General features: G+C 48.0%; 1 protein-coding gene across 1 annotated transcript in view; it reads left to right on the top strand.

The window, feature by feature from the left end:
• LOC126531286 (uncharacterized) overlaps window positions 1-9861 on the top strand; it is an 87617-nt gene extending 77756 nt beyond the window's left edge. Inside the window, exons 4-5 of the mRNA XM_055070526.2 lie at window positions 1244-1825; window positions 8305-9861. Coding sequence (XP_054926501.2) covers window positions 1244-1825; window positions 8305-8733 — 1011 coding nt within the window. The 3' untranslated portion in view covers window positions 8734-9861. The remainder of the gene's footprint in view (window positions 1-1243; window positions 1826-8304) is intronic.
• The last annotated feature ends 4217 nt before the right edge of the window (window positions 9862-14078 follow it).

The following is a 14078-nucleotide window of genomic DNA, read 5'->3' as shown; positions in this document are numbered from 1 at the left end:
AAAATGGCAAGCAACCAAATAGGCCATTGTATTGCCTTGCTGCACATCTCTTTCACTTCGTCTGTTAGTTTCTCCATTCTGCTTTGTTTTCCTCGTGTAGCTTTTTCCTCCTTCCTTTTTTTGATCACAATTGTAGCTGGCTCAGGCCACTTCCGCGTCCAGCGAATTGCAAGGCCTTTGCTTTTCGAAATCTCTCCTTGCTATACAGACGCAACGCTGCTATGTACTACTGCCGCTTCCGCCACGAACCGACGACCTCAACGCAGCGACCGTCGCTCGTCAGAAAGGCAATACGCAGCGACCGTCAGAAAGGCAATAGAGAAAGGGAAAGTGCCCTTATACGCCCATTCAGTTTTGCGGAAAGGTTGAGCGTAATGCGCCAACCTGCAAACACAGCGATCGCTGGAGGACCGAGCAATGCCAACACTGCGGCGTGCAGTCGCCAGCCCGTGCCACTGTCGAATTGCCGTCATGCCATGCACTGAGCGCCGCAGTGAGGGTCAGATTAAAATCTGCTTAGACGAGGCGGTGGCGGTAAAGGTCCCCTTGTAGGCTCTGCACGTACTTGTGATTTGCATCGCGAAGAAACAGGCGTTAGATATCTCCTGAGGGGCGGCTTGCTGTGCAAGGGACTCAGAAGCGAATGGTGACGCCATCAGGCCTATCGCCACCTTGGCGTCACTTTTCGGGGTCACTTTTCGATTTTGCTTTCCGCCCCGTTCGGAATGCGACTGCCGCGATTCTATCACAGTGACGGATTGGTTTCGTCGGGCCATTTTTCTTTTTGCATTCTTATACTGGCTAGCTAACTTAACTGTGTATGCGCCAAACTCTTACAGATTTAGTAGAAAGTATAGTAGCTGGTTGTTTATTAAGATAAATAAAATAAAGGAAAAGGAAGCACAGGAAATTACTGCTTGCGCCTAAGTGCCGGTCAGCAGATTGAAGTATTGTAGTAAAAGGAGAGCGAGAGAGGATAGAGTAAAAGAAGGCAACTATTTACGGTATATACAGCAGAGCGACTAGGTAAAAGTTTATCCATAGTTCGTTTGTGGAGTGACTTCCCCAAAAGAGTGGTCACCCGGGCCAGCATACCGGCACTTTTATAGTATTATATTTTTCATTGTGGGACTAAACCAAATTATTGGTTTCCTGTTATGTAGCTAGGTGTATTTTCCGAGCTCGACTGCTTGCTATGTGTTCTCGCTGCTGGACTGACTGCTTGGTACCTGTGCCATCGCAGAGCCTGGCTGTGGCAGGCAACAATGTACGGCCTTTTGCAGAGGCCGTGGTTTTCAGCCCAACACGCACTACCCGGCCGTCCATGGTAGCACTTCAACGACGTTATCACTATGCAAGCTGTAGTGGTGCTTGTGGCAGAAGCACGAGAAGTAGCAGCAGAAGTAGTAGTAGTAGTAGTAGTAGTAGTAGTAGTAGTAGTAGTAGTAGTAGTAGTAGTAGTAGTAGTAAAAGTAGTAGTAGTAGTAGCAGTAGTAGTAGTAGCAGTAGTAGTAGTAGTAGTAGTAGTAGTAGTAGTAGTAGTAGTAGTAGTAGTAGTAGTAGCAACAGGAGGAAGAGCAAGAACTGGTATGTGGCAGTTAGCGCAGATGAGTCAGCATTCTACAACGAAAGCGGCTATAACCATGGGCAGATCAACGCTTCGTGTATTGGGCGGGCAGCTATTCATCAGCTCAGGAAAAATAAGAAAAAAAAGAAAAGATCCTTAACGCTTACCGCTGCCACTGGTGGATCCACAGAGAGAGGACCACGGCCTTTTGCAGAGGCCGTGGTTTCCAGCCCAACACGCACTACCCGGCCGTCCATGGTAGCACTTCAACGACGTTATCACTATGCAAGCTGTAGTGGTGCTTGTGGCAGAAGCACGAGAAGTAGCAGCAGAAGTAGTAGTAGTAGTAGTAGTAGTAGTAGTAGTAGTAGTAGTAGTAGTAGTAGTAGTAGTAGTAGTAAAAGTAGTAGCAGTAGTAGTAGTAGTAGTAGTAGTAGTAGTAGTAGTAGTAGTAGTAGTAGTAGTAGTAGCAACAGGAGGAAGAGCAAGAACTGGTATGTGGCAGTTAGCGCAGATGAGTCAGCATTCCACAACGAAAGCGGCTATAACCATGGGCAGATCAACGCTTCGTGTATTGGGCGGGCAGCTATTCATCAGCTCAGGAAAAATAAGAAAAAAAAGAAAAGATCCTTAACGCTTACCGCTGCCACTGGTGGATCCACAGAGAGAGGAGGGGGAAAGTGATAATTAGCACTACTCCCTTTACGGCTCCTTGCCTTCCCCCGGAATATCAGCAAGAAAGAGGGCAAACACCCTCCTCTCTACCTCTCCCCATTCCACTCTTTTGAGGATACCGGGAGTCCGCCCGTGACTGCTGCGAAGACGTTTTATCGTAACTCGTTTTGGGAATCATACGTGCCGCAGGAAACGAAGGTTGCTGCGGCACGTGTGTTAACCAGCTAAGACAGGCCAACTGCGAAAGTCGTGTGCCAACGGTAAAATCTAATGCAAGGTAACCCGACAGCCGACCAGTAAACCCTCGTTCTTAATTTAAACGCGGCGTTGCCAAAAGATATATGTTTTCGCCGCGCGCATATATACGTGACTCGTTTGGCATGCGAAGGTTGCCTATTCGACGAGGAAATGAAAGTTTCCTTGTTTACTGCCGTCTGCTTAGCGCCGTGAATCTACAACTGTACGGGAAGCAGTAACTACGGCGTGGCCTTCGACCTCGGGGCTGAATATTAAATAATTCGAAGCGATATGCCTAACACTCTTCGCTGTCATCTCGCTGCGGTAGATTATGAAAGCCAGTCGGCGAGAACGCTTGTTAAGTGCGTGCTCACTCACGTATACACTTCCGCACGATACTGGCTTGCTACAGAATACACGGAGGTAAAAAATCCCAGACTGATATGGACAGTCTTTCAAAACTTTCGAAGCCGCTCTCCGCGAGTGACGAGATCGGTCGGCAGCTGGCGCTACATGAAGTTTTGCAGAGTGATGGTCTGGACGCGCTGCTCCGTTCAACCTGTAACGGTATGCATCAAACAAGGAGCAGGAGTTGCAAAGGAAGGAAAGGCGGGTTGGTCAACAAATGCGCGCGTCCGGTTTGCTACCCCATACACAGGGGCAAGGCGGGTTAAAGGGCCCTTCAGAAGATCGGGACATCTTGAGCTGACAAGCGCGGTGCATACAATGCTTGCTAACGATTGTGTATGCGAAGTATTACATCCCTACGCGCCGCAGAAGTAACTTAAATTTCAACTCAAACGCCGTTTGCCCTTCCCCTCGCGGGCGCCGCGCTTTCAGCCGGAGAGTCGACGTCTATCGCGCAAGCGCGCGTACACGTACGTGGCAGTGCTGTAGCGTCACTCATAGTGACAGAATTTTTCAAGGAAACGTGGATTATTTGTTTAATCTGTTGCTTCGGCAGACAAATTAAAGTTTAGAGAAGTAATCGACAATAATAAAACATATAAACGGAATGTCTACGTGTATTTGTTTTGCTTCATACCGTAGCAAAAGAGATGTACTTTCGTTTCGTCTGCTTGTCCCCACGTCATGCAGTCGCGCGCGCAGAGAACGAAATTAGGTTATTAGGTTATAATTAGGTTATAATTAGGTTATAATTAGGTGCTCGTGCAGAGCGCGCAAAATCGTTCGCTGCGCGAAACGAGGCAACCGCAACAGCTCGCTCGCGAGACCGTCGCCGGAAGTGCGCCACGTTTTCAGCAAAAACGCGAGAGAGTGAAAAAGAATGCGGGGCCCGTGACGTATTCGTCACGCTATCTTCCGGCTCCGGTATCGGGGAACGCAGGGAAGGAATTTCGCTTGCGGAGGCGAGACGGGGCAATGGAGAGAGTGTCTATGTTGGCGGTGACGCTCGCCTCCTGAAATCATGGGTCCGCGTCACTTCAAATATTTCTGTCCCTGCTATTAATGAACTAATTTGAAAAAATTCTTGCGGTAGAACACTTCTTCGAGGGCATGTAACAACTCCCAGCGTACAAACAAAAGTTGCTATGCGGTCTGGTGAGGGGCCTTAAGAAATGGAAAGAAAGGAAAGGGAGGAAGGAAGGAAGGCACTAGCAACGTGAACCGATCGTAGTACGCTTGATGGACAGCCGCACATGTTTGGGTCAACTATATATAAAGTTATACAAAATCCAAGTATGCGCTTCTTGACGACTTGCAGTACGGTCACTAGCGAAGTGGCTTTAAAGCGACATTAAAATAAAAAGAAAAGAAGTATTTGAGTTGTGTTAGTAAATCACCTTTCTACGATACAAAAGAAATCACACTTGACGATTGGTTAAGCCAGAAAAGACTCAAGAACGTTAAAGACTGGTGGCGACGCCGCCTTGAAGTTTCCGTACTAGCCCGACTGACGTCGTGGATTTCGGCGGCGTCTGCTCGTGCCTGTAGTTAAATTTTTATCGGTAAAATTGAATTCGTTGTATCCTAAAGAAGCCAAAGACTGGTATTAGAAAATTTCAAGAACTTTTGCTGATGCACAGCGGCCCAAATATACAGAAATAATTTGAAATCCATGATGACACGCCGACGTACCGGCCGAGGGGTTTCGACGCAAAATTCAAAAAATGAATCTTCGACCATTTTCTCCTACTAATCATCACCGCGGAATCAATTAGAGTTATTCTATGAAAACTTATCGATCTATGCTGATATAGTCTTTCTCTTCAGTGTACCTTCAATCTTTTGACAAAGACTGAAAACACGCTCGCGATGCATCGATTTTCACTCCGAGCCGTAGGAAAATCTATGCTCGAAGCTTTTGGGGCTAACGGTCACGGGATCGAATCCCGGCCACGGCGGCCGCATTCCGATGGGGGCGAAATGCGAAAACACCCGTGTACTTAGATTTAGGTGCACGTTGAAGAACCCCAGGTGGTCGAAATTTCCGGAGTCCTCCACTACGGCGTGCCTCAAGATCAGAAAGTGGTCTTGGCACGTAAAACTCCACAATTTAATTTTTAATTAATTTTGGGGCTAGCTGACGGGCGACGGACGCGTGCGCCATGCATGCGTTGCGTGCGTGCTACGGGCTACGGCCAGCGCGTACACAAATCCATAGCAATCCGAGGGACTGGTTCAAGGACGCCGATTTGCAGCGGGCGCCGACTCGTTCCGGCGCCGCCGGGGAGCAGCCACTTTCACCGAAGGCTGTGCGTGCCAGTGTCACGCGACTTTGCGCGCGACGTCTGCACGTCGCTCGCGTGAAGCGCAGCGCCCGGGGGCGCCGTCGAGCACTCACCTCGAACACGAGAGAGAGAGAGAGAGAGAGAGAGAGAGAGAGAGAGAGAGAGAGAGAGGCAAAAGAAATAGAATGAGGACACAGAGGCCTGCGCGTAGGGGAGGTGGAAAAGAGGCGAGTCGAAGGTATACACTCTCGATAGGAAGAATTTATTAGCTCGAGATGTCTCGAGGCCTCGTTGGGCGGAATGGAAGCGGGACATGCCTGGCACGCGACGTTCCGCGGTAAATTGAGCGTCACGCCAGACGAGATAGACTTCGTGCTATGTGCTCCGAAAACGCTGGCGACAGGCGTAGGACAGCCGTCATGTGAAATCATATATTCCTTGCTCTATTATCGATTTAAATTGAAAAAAAGAATGCTTATGGCTTGTCATAGCGGGCTGTCATGGAACTCGTCGTTCGCATCACACTTACTTGCACGCGTGGAAGCGAAAATGACCAGCTAATACGAGCTACTCGGTCCAACCACGAAGTTACGGAGGAAACACCCAGCTCAATCACATGGTTCAGCCCCAATCGTATCTGTCGCTAGAACTTCGTCCCGTCCACCACGTTGGCGACGCCAATTTCAAACACACACACACCGGTACTCACATGGAATGTTCGATATATCGCTTCGGATTGCAACACACACACTACTTGCTTCAGTGCGTCTACTACAGAAAACGTGTACCACACATACGGCACCACGATCGCGCTCAAATGCGGGATCGTGGTGCGTGAGTACGGATGTGGACACAGCTGCACACAGCTGCACACGCAGCTGTGTCCACATCCTCGAGACGCCTTGTCCCATGTTGTCACATATTGCATATTATATATATATATATATATATATATATATATATATATATATATATATATATATATATATATATATATATATATATATATATATATATATATATATACTTGCTCAATATAAAGAAAGGAGAACTGTGCCCTCGAAGCATGCTGTTTCTGTCAGGGTGCACGCTCTCTTCAGCAAAGTACGGAGCATACATAGGTAAAAACAGAAAATCTCTATAGTAGCAATGCTGATTACCGCTGTGATAAATGCGTATGTACAGAGAGAATCGCACATCGATACTGCATATCACATGAGTTTGAATCAAAAGTACACAGTTTGCTATGTAGATGAGGAGTAGATTTTAATGAAGAGAAAGTAGGAGAGGTCGACCTGGATGGAGGGCAAGAGGAAGTGGGAGATACAAGGAAAGGTAGGTGGCAGGTGATTATGGTATACAATGCGCTACTATATATACACACGTTGTCCAATATGCGGGTGCACGCTGTAGAGACAATACACTCAGGAGTAATCTTGTCCACATAAAACGTTCTTGCGCAAGCACATTTCGCATTGTCTGCATGCCTCACGGGTTCTAGAGGCGATCATCTAAGCCAGTCTCACGTAGAAAGTCCACGAGTGACTTTACGGTGCGTTGGGCATGGTCAACTCTTCTCCATGCACCTAAAATCTTTTCTTCCAAAAAGGGGCGGCAGTCCAAGCAGTCAACGCTATACTTCGCTCGGCCGCATATTGAGGGCACTCGCAAAGTACGTGAGCTATTGTCTCTGGAATGTGATGCTATATGTAGATGTTACGTAAACTGCTGTGGTTGCGCTTTCTTTGACGGCTAACGGATGAACAGCGATTCAAGGCTAAGTGCCTTGCAGTGCCAGAGAATGAAATGTCTGCGCCTAATGGCTAGGTTCAATGACGGAGGTCAATAAATAAACAAATGAAAATAAATAAAAGAATCCATAAAATACGGGGAACCTTTTAACTCCAGGAAAAGGCCCCTCGATGACAATGGGTAAGTGCGCGTTGTACCTTGCGAAATTCCTTGCTCACACTTAACGGAAACAATAACCAACAGATGTAGATGAGTAGTAAAGCTCGTCTTAAAAGAGGGCGAATCAGAAGGTCTTTGCCCCCATTTTTTATCAACCAAAATAATACACATGCGTGTAATCACAAATATACGCACTATTATACGTACATTACACTACTTTTCCACATGGTCCCCACATCGGTTCAGACATTTGTCCCATCGCAGCACTAAATTTGAGATGCCCTTGTTGTCAATCAGCGACGGACGCGGCCTCCTCGAACGCTCATTAGATACTTTTAGCATGTGCGCTATTCCGGCAAACGGGGGTGGTTTGGGCGGATTGCCGGATTGTAGGGGGCGTAAACGTGAGCGGCCCGAGTTGTGCAGCCGCCTGGTGGTGTAGACCTAAACCACACAAACACAGAGCTAAAATTGCAATAACCTAATGTATTCTACTTCCCACCTGGTGCAAATTTTCGGGAGCGGCGTAATTGTGAACACGTTTACGCCGTGGTCGAAAATTTACACCCGTGCAAAGAAGAATATAGTAATTGGCTCTGTGTTTATGTGGTTGAACTTTTCACCACCAACTGGCGCCGCCAATATTGCCGCTCACGTTTACGCCCCCGCTCATCCGGGAAACCACCCGCGCTTGCCGGAATACCGGACGCACTAAAATTCTCTATTGCCATACAAGTGTTCACGGCCTTTTGTGAACTCACGACACCACCACCACCTCACACTTCTCAAGGCGAGACACTTTTCCCCATACATGGGCTGCACTTCATTGTGGGTTTCGATGGGTTTTCGTCCCTTGCTCCATCACATTTCGTTGTTCGTACGCCGTGGACGCGTGTAGCACAACCGTCATCATCAACAACTGACAGCAGCGCCGTGCTGCGGAGCTACCGGCAGATAAGGCGTAAAGGGGGCTTTGATAAGGCCGGTCCGGTCCAAGGAAGGTCTACCGCTGGGAATGGATATGTTGACTTAGCATTTACAGCCGTAATTTGGCAAAAAAAAACAAAAAAACAGGAGCAAACACTTTCTGATTCGCCCTCGTACATAGTAGATAGTGCACCGATAGGGAAGATAGGGCGTTTGTTAAATTCTCAGTAAAACGGCTGACACGAGCAAAATGCTTCGGTAACGGTCTTTTTCTTTATTCTTTTCTCGACGCAGTGCGAGGGAACGGCTACCCTACCCGCGGCTACCTCCCGAGATGGCCGCGAGCGGCCGTTCGTGTTGGCGACGCCTCGCAATGAGCTGCCGCCTCCCTACGACGAGGCCATCAAGTATCCGTCCCTGGACTGGACAAACTCTGGCTGCGAGCTGCCAACCCTGCGCGCCCCTGTCCCGGGCAGTGGCGGAGGTGGAACGGGGCCCGGGCTCCCTGCACCTCAACAGACGCTTCCCGAGCCTAGCAGACCTCCGGTTCCACCAAGGCCCAGCCGAGCGCCGCCTGCGAGGCCTAGTGTCCAGGTGGACTCGTCGGCCCCGCCCGACGCGGCCGTTCTGCCCACCTACGAAGAGCTACAGAGACGGGGCACTGTTCCTAACCCAGAAATAGTGCTGACCGTTGGAAGCCACATGAGAAACCAGAGCGCCTGAACCGGGTGCCACGGTGATTCTGCGGCCTACAGTGACTGTGCGCGTCGGCTAACAAAACCGAATGTGCGGTACAGAAAGGTGTTTTGTAGGTGCTCTGTTGATCTCAAGTGTTTAGGACGTTCTCGTTCAGTACACATTGATTCATCTATAACTTCACCGCAGGTCGGCTTCGACAAACAGGGTCCCAGGCTGGGAGGAAACTGAGAACATGTTGCTCCATGCTCGCAGGCGTGGTTCTAGTCATGAATTCGATTGGCGATGCCACGTACGTAGAGTCCGAACGAACAACACTATCACCTGCCGGTAAAAGCGGTGGCTGTTTTTCGATCTCTAAGGAGCAGCGGGAGTAACGACAAGAAACGTACAAAGTCGCATAACAATTTCGGAAACAGCCCTCCCCCGTCCATCCAGACCCCGTCCAAGCTTGCACGGTGTGGCCAGACGCTTTACGTTCTTTAGGCACGTGGTCGATATACGGAGCTGTAAATTGCTCCTGGAAGCAGAATGATACTTTGACAAATTTCTTGTACTAATTTCATGGTGCAGGTTAGTAAAGAGAGCGACAATCTGGATTGCGAGAGAAGTTGGAAGAACCACCAAAAGTTGACAATATCAAAATAAGGCATGAATGTCTTCCGAGCTTCTTGAGCTGTCTTTGCAGCTGCATGCGAACTTTCACAGTGCAGAATTTTGCGCACCGCGATCGCTAAGCGTGCGCCGGTGGCAAGACAAATTGTTTTCATGCCAACCGACACAAGAGTTACGTGCAATAGGTTCAGCTTTGAAAAGGCAATTAAATAATGCTTCAGGCTATAATAGCAACAAAGCCACAAGTGTAGGTCTAATTCACACCTTCCAAGTGCCTCGTGGTGAATGGCTTACACCTAAAGCCATTCTGCCCGTGGTACAGTGATCCGTTGTACGGCAGAAGCGGGGCATCGAGTAGATGTCAAGTTTTGTGTGCTCGCGGTCGTGTCATTGACTGAACTGTGTGCGGCGAAAACCGACGTGCCTTATTGTTAACTCTTTTGGCGAAGAACCGAAGTCCAAGAAGAAGAAATGAACACGAACTGGTTTATGTTATTCTCGTGCTCCTAGAATTGCCAAAGAGGTACTTGTTTGTCTGAATCTGGTCTCTGTCTCGATTGGAGCTGTCGTTCCGTATAACCATTTATGCAGCTGTCCCCTTTGGGGCAACGTGGTCATGACCGGACTTTCCTTACTTGCGGTTTATTGTTACCAAACTGGAAATAATCTGGTCTTCCAGCTCTTTAAGACCCGCCTGCACAGGCGGCCCACCGCGAGAATTTGTCAATGTTGGAAGCGGAGCCTCCGTTACACTGCTTTTCATTAACTACGAGCAGTAAAGCAGTCAACCCAAGACCAACAAGAATGGCAACCAACAGCCTCGTTCTTTGTCCACTGCTAATCCGGCGGTGCATGGCAATCGAAAGTAACGATCACGTGCGGATTCCACTGCTTCGTATACGTACACGAAACACTCCTGTTAGTTTGCATCTCGCTGTGTATTGGATCTGGTAATGGTGCAACGCTTTGAAAGTGCACTTTTCACGGTGCGCCCGGCGCGGTAGCCAAGCGGCTATGGCATTGCGCTGCTGAGCTCGAGGTCATCGGTTCGATCTCGGCCTGGGCGGCCGCATTTCGATGGCGACGAAATGCAAGAACGCTCGTGTAACCGTGCATTGTGTGCGCATTAATTAAAAATTATATTCTGGGGTCTTATACATGTCATTACAGCAATCCGATTATGATGCACGCCGTAGTGCGGGACTCGGGGTAAATTTTGACTACCTGGGTTTCTTTAACGTGCATCCAGTTAATGCACAGTACACAAGCGTTTTTTTCATTTCGCCTCCATTTTAATTTTCCTGAGTGGGCGCTCGTCCATTTGGTCTAGCGTCACAGCTGACTTCCAAAGTGAAGCCGGTTAGCGACTTTATAATTGCTGTAGGCAGCACAGCGGTGCGGAGTACTTGAATACATAATTTATTGCAAAGGCCGCCATTAATTCAAAAACTTCGAATTTCGCATACACATAATCCCATAACATTCCCCTTATTTTCACGAAATATAATCTTGGTGTCACAGAAAGTTGCTAGGGATACTGAAAGACAGCATAAAATGACCATATAACGCTTTCCAGCACTTGCTAAAGGATTTCTTCTTCTTTTTTGCAATAGCTGTATTTGATCCACGCGCTTATAACTTCGCACACATATCTGCCAATGTTCACTAAATTTGATCTCGGTGGCAAAAATATTGCTCTGCTCGTAAAACACATTCGTGATGCTCCGGAGCAGTTGCACACGCAATTTATTGCAAAATCCGCAATGTCTACGCATTGTCTACGCATTACGCACTTTGTCTACGCATTAATCTGTCCCATAACGGGCCCGTTATCTTCGCCAAACATAATCTAGGTGTCTTGCTTTTTTTCGCCAACAACACGGAGGAAACCTACTACGAACCCCGTGTAACGCTGACAATTGCGAAAAGCGAGGGTTAGTAACGATTTTCAATGCTTCTAATTAAGACAGAAACGTACGCGACAGTTACGCCACACGTTACACTTAACATGCCTCCCATTTTCCCGAAAATTGAACTAAGTGTACAGATGTTTTAAGACTCAGTGAAACATTGCGGATACTAGCAGCATGCGGCTCTCTGGAAAGCTTAAATAAGTTAGGTTCTACAAAAGCTGTAATCAACCTACACAGATTAAAATTTCGTCGTGCGTCACTCACAACCGCTTCCTTCTTCAAAGAAATATAAACGTCTCTTGCATATTCATAGCACATAATTAACCTACACACTCCAACCTTTCAGTACACTTCAACCATAGAATGGCCCCCAGTTCTTCGAAATATGAAATTTCTGCCCTTCTTGGGCCTCCCATAAAATGCGGGGAAGCATTGCAAGTTGCAGCATTTTGAGCCTCAAGGCACGGGCGTAAAGCCTGTAACAATTGCCTAACTCTTTTCGGAGTTAAATAGAACGTACCATATAAACCATACCATAGAACGCCTCAAATCATGCTGAAAACGATGGTTTAGCAATTTTCATTTAGCCCCATAATTAACACACACCCTTCAAAATTCACCCGCATGTTGCCCCTTACATTTGTCACATTTTCTCAAAAATATAAAGTTTGTGAGTATCTAGGCTTTCTCTTATTCAATTTTTTAACGGAAAAGAGAACCATGAGAACAGGCATATAACGTTTACGTGCGCTTCTATAGTCGAACTTACAGCTTCGCTGTAAAAGAGGAAGACAACAGCAACAACGACAAAAACAAAAGGTCCAGCTTTGCGAAAGTGATTTCACAACTTTGAACCACTTTTTGAGTGCTCGAGAATGAAGCATGAATTCAAAAAAGTCCCAGTTTCGCCCAAAAGGCAAATCATCGACTGTGATAGCAAATTAGTGGACAACTATGTGAAGTAAGTATAGTAGCTTTATCGGCCATATAAACTTGTAAACATATGCATACAATACTCACGTACAACTTTCTGTGGCTATCAAGGGAAAACGACGCGCGCGTGGCTGCTACACATGTGTAACCGCGCCAACTAGTCCGGCAGCGTTTGACGGCGCTTTTGGTTGCTCGGAACCACGCTGTGTATGAATACTATGCTTGGAACAGACGCTGAATCAGCGCAGATTCGACGTGCGACCGCTTCGCGTTTTCGCAGACGCGGAAGGGAAAAGCCGCAAAATAAGCAAACCTTTACACTCAGTGGTGTGTTCTGTCTTATTTAACTGTTGCTAATAAGATGTTTGTATTTTGTCTTTCCCAGCCTACACTAACGTGGATTAAAAGGCGGCACTTTCTCCAGAAGCGCTCTCCCTTGTGCGCGCTTTGCCTCCGTAGTTTTCCCTTCAGAGGCACATAAAGTTGTCCGCTAGTATAAGTAACAAGCACGGTGTCACGCGCGCACAAGCCAACATGGACACATCTCACTCGATGACCGCGGAAACTCGCCGTCAAAACGCTGCAGTGAGGAAACGCGGCAGCAGCAGCGAGCGAATTGACCTTCCTGAAGCCGCTCGCATCAACGCGAACTACGCCTTGAAAACACAGCGCAGCGCGGACTCTGCACCCTTCGCAGATGGCTTTCAAGATACGGCGGCACGGCCGGGCGCGGGCGGCCTGCTGGGCGTAGAACGCAACTGCCCCCTCCCCCTCCGAAGCCTTTCGCGCGGCGGGGCGGCGCGCTTCCTCCCCGATTTCCGTCGTTGCGTGCGCGAGATTATTGAGCCGCAATCGCCGGCTCGCCCTCGCACATGCAACACACGGCGCGCGGCGACGATTTTATCGTCCGTGTACTTTATTCGGAACCTCACGGCGATGCCGACGCCAACGACAGAAATGTGCCTGGAATGTCCATATAACTGCTATCGCAATAAAGTTGATTGTATCGTCCGAAAGGCGAAGCATGGTGTTTATTTGGGGGCATTAGCCTGGTTAAACCACGTCTAAACACCTTGGTTTAACCTTGCACTTGAACTTCTGGGATGGCCCTTTATGACAATACGCGGGTGCTACATGCTGCAGTGACACAGCACGCAAACTCACAGCAGCGACAAAGGCGAAAATTCGCTTGGGGTGCCCATACAGTTGATATTGCAATAATAAATGCTGCCGTGAAATTGGTTGCTCTTGCAGATCACTCGCACAAAAGAAGTTCACAGTAATTCTGAAGCTAAAATTAAGTTTTCTACTAGAACTTTTAGGCATTTGAGCTATCAAATTAAAGGCATTTGCAGTGAACCAAGCCCACTTTGAAAATCTTATTTGTCTTCAATTTTGAAAGAGTTGAGGAAATTTAGATATAAAGCAACGGACATAGCCGGAGTGACTACAGAGGTTATATCTATAGTGTGTGGCTAGATATAACGAGAGGCGGTTTGGTTCCAAAAAAAAATTAGGGTCACTTATCGTTTGTGGCGTTTTGTATCTGTCTCATACTCTTCTCATTCCTGTCTTCTCCAGCTGTTCAGCCAGGAAAACTGAAAGTATCATCCTTGCCGTTTATTGCTTTGCCTCGCGGACATTGAGAATGTTATTGCGATATCATTTGCAAGGACACTCAAGACGCGTTTCTCAGTAGCCGTTGTTTTCGGTGTTTTGGTGCGTTCCCTATTGACAGCGATGCGCGGCACGCGCTCAAGGTTGGAAGGCGGGAAACAGGCCATTTCTGTGCACAAGTGCAGACTTTGCATGTTCGTCTAACCATATCGATCGCGCCCCTCAGTGTAACCGCGCAAACGCGCTCGTGCCACTGCTCGCACGTCCGTCGTCGCCTTCTTCCACAGCTGGCTC

Source organism: Dermacentor andersoni, chromosome 5, assembly GCF_023375885.2.
Source record: "Dermacentor andersoni chromosome 5, qqDerAnde1_hic_scaffold, whole genome shotgun sequence".
In the NCBI taxonomy this organism is placed as follows: Eukaryota; Metazoa; Arthropoda; class Arachnida; order Ixodida; family Ixodidae; genus Dermacentor; species Dermacentor andersoni.
The sequence above is the reverse complement of the archived record's forward strand: the minus strand, read 5'-3'. Positions and strand labels throughout refer to the sequence as shown.